Genomic DNA, 11613 nt, shown 5'->3' on the forward strand with positions numbered 1-11613 from the left:
AAGTTTTCTCTGGCTACAGAACAAATTAGGAGCTATGACACTTTTAAGTGCTTTTGAATTTAGTGTTACTGGGATCAATAGTGTTAACAGAATTAGAAAAATTTTTAACAGGATACAAAACCATAACAAATGACATCACGAAAGACATATGAAAAGCAAGGAAGAGGTTTTTCTCATGCTGAAACACACAGAATATCTATGGTATTCCAAGTATGACTAGGTCACCTGGTTTTTCTAGTAGTAACTGGAAACATGAAGTTAGAGTAACTGAGCAAAGTATAATATTGTCAATATAACAGAAGTAACTCTGACTAACCAATAGTTTATCTACCACCATTCAATACAAGACTGATTAAATTAGTAGTTAAGTAGTACATTTGGGCAATGGTTTTTGCTGTATTTTCTATTTTAAATAAAAGTTTTGAACTTTTACTTGTCTTATATTCTCCAAGGAAGGGTTCAAGAAGATGGCAACTGAACTCCTTAAATTTCCTCTTGAATTTGTCATTTCTTCCAAATCCCCTTTTTCTTTTGATGGTACCATTAACCTTCCAATTACCCAGGTTTGAAACCTCAGATTTACTTCTGACTCTCCCTTCTCCATAACCTTCTTCCACCTTCTGCCAAATCTTTTTTTTTTAATAGTTTAATCATATTTATTCTTTTAAGTGCTGATATGTATTTTTTTAATGCAATTTATTTATTTAACATATTTGGTTTTCAGCATTGATTTTCACAACATTTTGAATTACAAATTTTCTCCCCATTTCTACCCTCCCCCCCACTCCAAGATGGCTTATATTCTGGTTGCCCTGTTCCCCAGTCAGCCCTCCCCTCTATCACCCCCCTCCCCTCTCATCCCCTTTTCCCTTCCTTTCTTGTAGTTCTGCCAAATCTTTTGATTCAAGCTCCACAACACTGCTCACATTTGATCCTCATCTCTACTCACACCACCACTATTCTCATTCTGAAGGCCTATCACCTCTTGCCTAGTCTAATCTATAAGCCTCCAAACTAGTCTCTTTGACTCCAATCTTTCCCCTGTTCAAAATAAACATTCCTACCTATAGGAGAGGGCTGGCAATATCAATTCCCAACTCAAAAACCTGTAGTGGGTACCAACTGCCTATAGAACAAAATACAAATCCTTAACTTGGTATTTAATATCCTCCATCTGACTCCCAACCAATTCTGTGGCCCTATTATGTTACTCCTGTCCCTTCTCATTTCCATGCATCTTCCCAGGCCTCTTCACACCTCTGCCTGCCTAAATCCTTCTATCCCTCAGCTCAGATCTGCTACCTTCTATAGGAAAGCTTACCCTTGAAAGTCCTCCTCTTTTTCCTCAAGTCTTCCTAGAGCACCCTGAATCTTTCCTTTGCTTGTATCACATTCTACTCTGCATTATACTTACCTGTAGACACATCACTAATATTGTCCTTGAGGAAAAGATTGTATTATTTTTCATCTTTATGTCTCCAGAATATGGCATTGTGCCTGGAAACATACCTATGCCCTTATATGTTTGACAGAATAGTCCAGAGTCTAGGAAAAGATACAGGCCCCTTTATGTTGGAGGCTACTGGCCCTCTCAGCAATGCTCCCATACAAATCCTGTTTGCTGGTAGCCCAACAACTAAGAAACAGAGAGTAGATACTTAGTGGAGCAAGTAAAAGGGTTGAGGGGGGAAAGTAACAACATCCCTTAAATCTCAAAATCTTATTACAAGCTTTTTTGTTCATGGTGCTTTTGGAAAACAAATTCTGAGACTCTCTGTGGCTGAGAGTTGTTTAAAAAAAAAGACTGGCTGTTAGGTTGTTAATGAAAATGCATATTTAAATTAAGTACATAGGTTTATAAAAGAAACTGGGGGTTAATTCTGAGAGGTTGTGGCTAAAATAAGAGAATTCCTTTTACTTCCTCTTCTTCAATGGACATAGGGCAAGGACCGTTTTTTTTCTATAAGATGGAGCACATTTTTAAGATTTTCCCTTCTTTGAAAAGTGAGGTCTATTCATTGATTGTGATTTACGTATTTAAAAAAAAACTCAGCCATCCAGCATGCACTAACTTCTCTCAGGTTCAAATCCAAGCAAATTTTACGGGACAGTTTCTTTTACATATACATATGTAAAGCTTGCTAAATCACAAAATTCTACCAGCAATTTTTTTATTCCCAGGAATATTTAATAAATACCCACAGTACATCAAAGAAACAATGTACCTACCAGGGAAAAATACAGTAACAGAATATTGACACCCCCCCCAATTTCTCTCTCTGCTATCCAATCAAAAAGCTGAAAAATCTACCCCAAATTATATTTCCAACTTTTTTCTAGGAAATGTGAAGAGAATGCTGCAGGGAGATAATTCAGTCTATGAGAATACTATATTTTTATATGGTTCCAGGAATAACATATGACACTGATTAAATAACAATAGCCACAGTTCTTTAGCACTCTGCTTTAACTACATACATGTTAACCCCCTTCATCACATGTCCAGCCCATCTCCTTTTTTGATCTTGCACTTACTGGATATTTTTTATACCATGAATAAAATGAATTTTATAAATTCACTGTTGGTAACATGCTGCACCCTATTTATACTTACCATTTGTCCCTCTCCACTGCCCTTTGCAAGAGACACTGCAGGTAGACAATGAATGAGCTAAGCCCAGAAATGGATGGGATAAAGAACAGGGTAGATTCCATTTGTTTTAAATGTATAAAGTCATCATTGATCCTAAGGTAATTACTGACACAAAAAGATATTTTTAATACACATGTTCTTCCAATGATGCTATATGATTGTAAATTATGGAAAATCACAACGTCTAAAGAATCAAAATTGTGAGGGAAGGTAAAAATTCATCTTATCAGTGAGGAAATTGAAAATCAGAGTGGTCAAATAAAACTTGCCTGTGGTTATGAAGTTACAATGTCCAAGGCATAATTCAAGCCAGGTCTCTAACCTCAACTTCATCACTTCCAACTATGCCAGCTTATGTGAAGGCTTGCTTTGAACTAAAACCATATTTACATATTTTTATATGTTTGAAAAGAAATGCTTTCTCTATTTAGACCAATTATTTCAACAAAATATGCACATTAGAAATTAGACTACTTTTCTCTCCAAAACAAAAATCATTTTAACATCAATATTCTTCTATAACAGAACATAGCTAAAAATCACAGAATATCACACTCTCTAAACTAGAATGAAAACTATAGGTTACCCAAGAAGCAATGTAGAGATTCATAAGTAGGCTTTAGCATAGTACTGATGATGAATTACATGAAAAATTTTGCATAAAAGATATCACCAAAAGATAATTGATCAGAAAAGGAAAGAGGCCTTGCTGTCATTACTATACATAAGGGAGGGACTTCCTATATAAAGTTAAGAAGCGTAGAGGAAGGTTTTGGACACATTGTACAGAACCTTCTGGATAATTTATATAAGAGAATATGTACAGAGTCACACAGGTTAAAAAAATACAAGTTCAACCAATTTCAACTTTTTTAATGACCTAAATAGAAAATAGAAGGTAGGTAAGAAAGCCACAACAAATTAACTTCACTGCCTTTAGAAAGGATTACTAGATCGATACTCAGGAAAATGTTATAGATAGATACAGTTTAGCCACAATTTAGAAAAGTAGCTACCAAGTCTCAGGCTAGCTTTGGGGAAAAGCTGTGGGATAGACAACAATACAACTAAATGAATTCAGAACTTGGTGAATGGTCAGAACCAAAGTGTAGTCAGTAATACTTCAACTTAGAAGGAAGGCTTAACTGTAGTGTCCCAAGAATCTATGCTTGGTCCTGCAACATTGAACATTTTTAATTAGTGACTAGGACAAAGGCATAAATAGTATACTTATCAATTTGTATATTACCCAAAGATGTTAGGCATAGCCTTAGTTTTCTCATCTACAAAATTGGGACAATAATATGTGCACTATTTATACTCACAGAATTACTGTAAGGCAAATGATTTGTTAAGCTGCAAAATACCATATAAATATGAGCCAATATTACTACCAGCTCAAGTCCTGATCAGTTGATGTCTCAAATCCATACCCCTCTCTACTCATACCACAACCACTGGTATTCAGGGATCTCATCACCTCTGACCTGGACTTCTGCAAGAGGCTAATTTGTTTTCCTGAACCCTTTCTCTCCCCTCTCCACTCAAGCACATGAAGGAAAATGTCACTCCCTTGCTCTAAAAGGTGTGACTCATTAATGCCTCTGAGTGAGAGGGGCTCTTAACTTTTTTGTTGTTTCATTAACCCCTGGTGAAACCTACGAACCCCTTTTCAGAATAATGTTTTAAAATGTATAAAATTAAGTACATAGGTTTATAAAAGAAACTGACTATGCTGAAATACAGCTATCAAAATATTAAAAAGAAACAAGTTCAGGGACAGCAGGTTAAGGAACCCCTTGATCTAGGGTGAAATGCAAACTCCTCCATTTAGTATTTAAAGCCCTTTACAACTTGACTCTAACCTACCTTTCCAGGTTTACTGCCTGTCATTCTTTCAGGTACTCACTGGTCCAAACATGCCCACTGGCTGCCATTCTGTATGTACCACATTTCGTCTCCTTCTCCACACCTTTGCATAGACTATCTTCCATTCTTGGAATGCTCTCCTTCATCTCCATCTCTTAAATTATCTCCATCCATCTCTGTAGATCCTTTCAAAGTTCAGCTGAAGTACCACCTCCTTCCCTAATCCTCTATGTCTGTTAGGGACCTTCCTAACATCTCACCCACTCACTTTATATTTACCCTGTATTTTGTATTTATTTATGTGTGTACAGGTTGTTTTCCACCAGAGGTGTATAATAAGCTGCTGGAGAGAAAAAACTGTTTGCTTTTTCTAACAACAATGTGTAGCAAGTATGTGGATACTTAAATGCTTGCTGAACTGAAACTCTAGGAAAGATGTCAACAAACAAAAAACAGAAAAAACACAGATTGTCTTCCCTTTCTTTCCTCCTACCAAAGTCTCCAAACAACCCATAGCTGATAATCAACATAGGGCATATAGTATACCAATCTGTGGATCCAAGTTTTCAAAAACTTTCCCCCCTTTACTTTAATATTGTATCCCAGCTTATGAAATGCATTTTATTGATGTATTTTGTCTTTTCATATTTAATTTTTATATCCATTTTGAATTTATTGTGGGGGTATGATATCAGCTGTGGGTCTAAACCTAATTTCTGCCAAAATGCATTTCTATTTTTCCCAGTCATTCTTGCCGGGAGAAAAAAATCCTCATCTCAGTAATTTAACTTTCTTGTGTTTATCTACACTGCACTGTTTCTGACTGTCAATTTCAATTGATAAACCAATGATGGACCAATAAGGATTTCTGACCACCCTCTGACAGTAAGTAGAAAAATTACTCTGACCAAGTCACGTACTTCAAGATGTGATAAATCTAAGACCCAAATAAGTTACCTAGAAAATACATACCCTTCAAATATAAAAAGAAAATACAGTAGACTCCAGGCCTTTTAGAACCGTCTGGGGATGAGTCATTCCAAATGGTCAAGTTTTCTGAATATAGTTGAGCTTTATTCAAGCAGCAGTTTGTTTTCTTTTCTTTTTTTTATACAGTTTGGATAATCTTTTAAAAATGTATCATACATTTCCTTAAGAGCATAATGAATTTAACCTTTTCCGGATGACTCAAGGTCCATCTTTGTGAATACATGTTATTATAAACATCTCTTATTTATACAGAAGCTTTGCAACAATTACATTTATCTCATTTAAGTTCACAGAACTATGAAGCAAGTAGTTTGAGTATTTTATTCTGATTTAATAAGTGAGAAAACTGAGTTTTAGAGAATTTAAATGTTATACGCAAACCTCATCAGTAGCAGGTAGCAAAGCTGAGAGAAATTCCAGGCTTTTGATACTATACACAAGAGCCTGCCAGTGATTGTACACTACTGCAATACAGCAAGGCCTCAGTGGGGTGCATAGGGCTGTTGGCCCCAGGCTACTATATTCAAAATCTTGAGTTTGCTCTTTCTAGTTTCCTGTTCACTTGCTGTCAGACTATTGATTACTTTTCACTGTATCAGCCTATAACAGCTCCCCCCTCTAATTTACTTCTTTTGACTTGTTAGAATTATGTGCAAAGCACAAGTAAGCAGAGAGCCTCCGTCTGAGCAAGCACCCCACGGTCAGAAGAAAAGCTTTTACTGTATTGACTTTGTGAGATCTATTCTGGCTACTCCAGTCTTCATTTTTTTTTTTGTTTTTAGGTATTTTTTTTTGCATCACTGCAAAACAAAGGAGTATGGTATAGTTTAAAAAAAAAAAAACCCACACTGATTTGTTGTCAAAAAATCCCAACTCTGCTACTCCCTATCTGTGTGACTTTGAAAAAACCTACACCAATTGTTGGGGCCCTGGTCTCTTCATCTATAAAATGAGGGTACTGAATACAGTGATCTCCAATGACTTCAAGGTTATTACTGTATATAGTAACTACATATAGTAAGAGTGTCATTCATTGTACAGAGTAATTTATACTAACATAGGTTCGAGTACATCCAGGTCCATTAACCAAGTACCATCTTTGCTACAACAAAAGGTTTAAACCTAAATTTGCACCAAAATGACTCTGTTACTTCATTTAAGGGCTGAACATTGACTTTCACCTTAAAAATGGTCAAACCTAACTCTAAGGTATAAATCAAATACAAAATCCTCTGTTCGTTATTCAAAGTCCTTCATACACTAAGCCCCTTTCCCTACCCCTACTCCTACCTTTCCAGTATTCTTAAGTCTTACTCCCCTCCATGCACCCATCCATCAAGTGACACTGGCCCCCTTGCTGTTCTATGAATGAGATGTTCCATGTCTGGGTTTCAGTCATTTTTTCTGGCTGTCTCCTCATGCCTACAAATGCTGTCCCATCACATCTGGCTTCCTACAAGTTCCAACTAAAATTTCTCCTTCTACAGAAAGATTTTCCCAACTCTTCTTATCTTTAGCACCTTCCCTCTGTTAATTATTTCCCATTTATCCTGTATATAGTTTATTTGTGCATATTTATTTGCTTGTTATCTTCCTCATTAGATTGCAAACTCTTTAAGAGCAAGGACTATCTTTTGCCTTTCTTTGTAATTCCAACACATCGCAGAGTACCTGGCACATAGTAGGTACTTAATAAATGTTTACTGACTGACTAACTAGTCTGTAATCACCAAATCCAAGTCAAATCAATTCTCTCTTGGGTCAAAAATTACCTGGTTGAATGACACCTCAAAGTCAGTCAAAACTATCTTGAGATTAGGGGAATGTTAGGCTGCATAGCACCAAAGCCCAACCAATTAGCAAAGTTCACCTCACAAGCCCTCTGAATCCTAACTGCTTCCTCAATTGGGGAATAAGAGAAAGTCCTAAAAAAGAGATTATTAATTTTGTTTTAAAGGAACCAAGGAAAGTGAATGGCAACAGAAGGAAGGAAAGGGTAGTGGTATCACAAAAAAGAGAGTAATAAAGACACTGAAGGCAAAATGATTGATATTTATACCTTTCTTAAAATATTCCAAGAGTATCCATTAGAGAAGCATGGAAGACAAAGCAAAGGGGCATCTGGAAGTGAAGAGTGAGCCAAAGTCAAGAAGATGTAAAATATAACAGCCCAGGCTGTAGGAAATATTAATCATACTGGTCAGACTTCAAAATAAGATTGGATTTGCTGTGTCACACAACTGATAACTTAACCACAGGGTAGTAAGATATCATAAGCTATATTCAAAAAAGATTGCTGCCAAAAATAACCGACAGTAAATTTATACAATGGTTTTCACTTGAACATACAATATTTTCGCAACCACACTGAATAATTGATGTTTATATGTCACTCTAAAGTATGCAAAGCCTTTCATATACAACATTACTGGGAGGCAGATATTATCATTCTCCTTTTATAAATGAAGAAGCTAAAGTGGTGTAGTAGACCTGCAGTCAGGAAGACCCTAGTTCAAAATTTGTCTCAAATACAATGTACTGTGACCCTAGACAAGCCACCTAACTTCTGTCTGCCTCAATTTCCTTGGGAATAATAATAGCACCTACCTCCCAGGGTTGCTGTTGAGGAACAAATGAGATATGTGTAAAGCACTTAGCATATGTGGGACACCTAGCCCATGCTTAATAAATGCTTCTTTTCTTGCACACAGGGATTAAATGACTTGTCCATGGCCATACAGTTACTGTCAGGGGCAGCATTTGAACCTAGGCCTTCATGGCTCTAAGTCTCTAGCACTATACCATGATGAAAATATTTCATTCATTTCATAATGGAAAGGTTCCAAGAAAATTTAAGTGACTCACATAAGGTAACAGGGAATCAATTTACTACAGAACACAATAGTTCTTCTGATGCTCAGACCAATCTACCATCCACTAAACTCCACTACACATTTCTTTGGCTTACCAGTCAGTAACCCTGCATGATAAATCTGAACTGTGAATGTATGTTAACATAAAGGAAACTTTAAGATCAAACATAAATTTATACATATATATGCACATATATATACATATATATTACTGTAATTCCCCACTATTACTTGAGTGTCTTCCTAACTCTTTTCTTCCCTTCTGGTATATTCAGTCCCAGACTCTTTTTTGATCTTCACTACTAATTTCTGGAAAAAAGAAAAAGGAGACTGAGGCTAATAATGAGTCAGATGTGATCTAGGGTCCAAAGCACATATTTACAATATAATGTAAATCCCAACTCAGCACTCTCATATTCTGGAAATTGATAGTTTTCCATCTATTTGTTACTATGGTGGTATACATAAGCAGACCAACTTTCTGACATGTGTCTTAAACCTCTCATATATAAGCAATAAAGCTTTTTTAAAGATTCAATTTCAAGAAAACAGACATATTATCTTTTCCCATTATCTAATTTATGGCAAAATTAATTCAGTTTCAGCCATAGTTTAACAAAGTCTGCCATCATTCCAGAAAATTTCTTTACAAAGCCTATTTGGTTAGTGCCTAGTGCTCATTCTGAACACGAACTCATCCATTTTTCTAACTCATGCTGAATACTGCAGTAAGTAATTATTACTCTTAACTTTACTAATTATTATTTAACACAAATTTCTTTCATTCTTAAGTACATAAATATTATGCCCCCCCACACACCTAATATTCTACCACAAAAAGGAAAAAGGTCTAAAATTTTAAAAATATACATTAATACCTGAGTATTTATTGAAAGCCATTATTTTTTAAATTGTATTTTGGTTATTAAAAATAGTACCTCCCAAAATAAAGACACTTAAAATTCCTATTCTATTATAAAACCACAATAGATCTCTCCCTGCTCTCCTATTTATAGAAGTCCAATTACAATGATCAAAACCAGTCTTGATTTATTAGGATAGCTATCTTAACTGACAACAAAGACGCTTCTCTTTTGGCTGTTAGATGCCAGGAAGTTATAAGTGCTTCAAAAAATAGCAGCTGTTTTGGACAAATTCAGTTTGGAGTGGCAGAATTCCTTGTAGGCATCCTTTAATTTTTAAGAGTCAAATGCTCATTCCAAGAGGTTCTCAAGTCTAAATCGGGGGTTCTTAACGTTTTGTGGGTGTGTGTGATGGACGCTTCTCAGAATAATGCATTAAAATACTTCAAGGAAATGCTAAAATTCAGTTAGAAATTAGTGAAAATAAAGATGTAATTTCTCCCCATCCAAATTCACAAATCCTTTTGAAAATCTATCCAAGGACCGAATGGTCCACGGACCCCAGATTAAAAACTCCTGGCCTAAATAAAATATGGATGTACCTTTGTGTGCCTGTGGAGACACAGAGAAGGTATCCATGCAGATAAGGCACAGTTGGAATCCCTCTAGCTTTCTCAAGAGAGGGCTATAGCCGTCAGGAAGCAGGAATAGTGTATCTGGCTGTGTATCATCTAAAGACCCCACCACCCCCAAACACAAGGGAATAGCTAATGCTCTCCTTCAGGTTTAAACAGGTCCCATCTGACAGAGAAGCAGATTCAGAAGGACATTCCCCGCCCTCCCGAACCATCACAAGCTAGGGAAGAGGCTGGAGCCGCTAGGGACGAGGAGCGAAGATGAAATCAAATGCCCCGAGGACCTGCCCGGGACAGATGAGGAGGCTACGCAGGCAACACTCACTTGTAGGCGGCCACGGCTCGGTTCTCCAGATACTTCTGGGCTGTCATGACTCCCACAAAGAGAAAGTTCTTGGCCCGGGGTAGGTCGTCCGGGTGGCCGCCAGCGGCCAGCTCCGGAGGCCACAGCAGCGAGCCCCGGGAGTCCTCGCGCGCCCCGCCGAGCGCCAGCACAGGGGGCTGCTGCTGCTGCTGCGGTGGCAGATCCTGCAGCTGCTGCTGCTGCAGACGGCAGCCCTCCGGGCTGGCTTTGCGCCGGTGACCCGCTTTCTTCAGCTCCGAAGCGCGGGGCAGGATCAGCCTTGACGCCAGGATGAAGCCCAGGATGAGCCCTAGCAACACACTGAGCCAGGAGCGGCGGCTTCTTCCAGCCATTCCCCAACTGCCCGCCGGCCGCACAGCCTCCCTCGCCCCCTGAAAAACAGCCACCTCCCCTGGGGGCAGCCTCCTCCCAGCCGGCCCGACCCCACTGCGCCGCGCTGCTCGGCGCTGCGCTCCGCGGTTCCGGCCAGGGGCTCGCCCGCTGCAGTCCCTCGTCCGCTCCCTTCACCGGCCGGCGGGAGAGAGCTGGCCCGTCACGGCACCCCGGTCTGGGGAGGCCACCCTGTCTGTCCTAGCGGCCCCGGGCCGAGGACAGGCAGCACAGCCGCGCCTGCGGCCGGTCCCGCATACCCATGGCTCCTCGGGGTCCTCCTAATCCGCCCGCAGGCCCCGCGCTCGCCCCGCGAGCACTGGCGCTTTGTTCTGCCCGCGCCCCCCCTCCCACCCCCGCCGCGCTCCTGCGCCTTTAAGAAGGGACCATGCCCGGCGCGCGGCGGCGGCGGCGCCGGAGGAGGAGAAGGAGGAGGAGGAGGAGGAAGAGGAGACGGCAGTGGGACCAGAGAGCGGCAGCGAGGGCTCCCGCTCGGCGTCTCGGGGCCGGAGTGGCAGCGCGTCCCGCAGCGGGGATCTCCCGTGCCTGCCTTTCCCCTGCCCCTCGCACTGGCTGGGCTCCGCTAGGCTAGCACTACCCCTGCCCTCGTAGTCGCCGGCGGCGCCGCCGCTGCTGCTGCACATCCTCCGGCTCAGCTCGCCATTGCAACAGGAGCCCCTCACGTCACGCACAGCGCGTTATGAAGCGGCTGCCGCGGCAGTGGTCCCGTGGCCTCGCTCGGGATCCGTCCTCGCTGCCCCATTGGCGCAAAAGTGAATGGGGGGCGGTTCACGTGGCCAAAGTTTGGCCAAAAATAAAAAAATAAAAAGAGACCGAGAGAGAAAAGAACCCTCCCTAGCTAAGTCCCCTCCTTCTTCCTCCTCCCTCCTGCCCCCTCCCTCTTGCTCCTCCCGGCCCTAACATCCCCTCATCCCAGGCGCGCTCAGCTCTAGCCCCCGGTTCCGCGGCACCCCGGGCGAGGAGAGGAGGATAGCCA

The 11613-nt window shown here is 40.4% G+C and overlaps 1 protein-coding gene across 1 annotated transcript in view; it reads right to left on the bottom strand.

Moving 5' to 3' along the window:
• The window catches only part of CHSY1 (chondroitin sulfate synthase 1), an 82944-nt gene extending 71649 nt beyond the window's left edge, over positions 1–11295 (bottom strand). The window contains exon 1 of the mRNA XM_036735699.1: positions 10209–11295. Coding sequence (XP_036591594.1) covers positions 10209–10579 — 371 coding nt within the window. The 5' untranslated portion in view covers positions 10580–11295. The remainder of the gene's footprint in view (positions 1–10208) is intronic.
• Positions 11296–11613: the final 318 nt, after the last annotated feature.

The sequence above is a fragment of the Trichosurus vulpecula genome, chromosome 8, assembly GCF_011100635.1.
Source record: "Trichosurus vulpecula isolate mTriVul1 chromosome 8, mTriVul1.pri, whole genome shotgun sequence".
Classification (NCBI taxonomy): Eukaryota; Metazoa; Chordata; class Mammalia; order Diprotodontia; family Phalangeridae; genus Trichosurus; species Trichosurus vulpecula.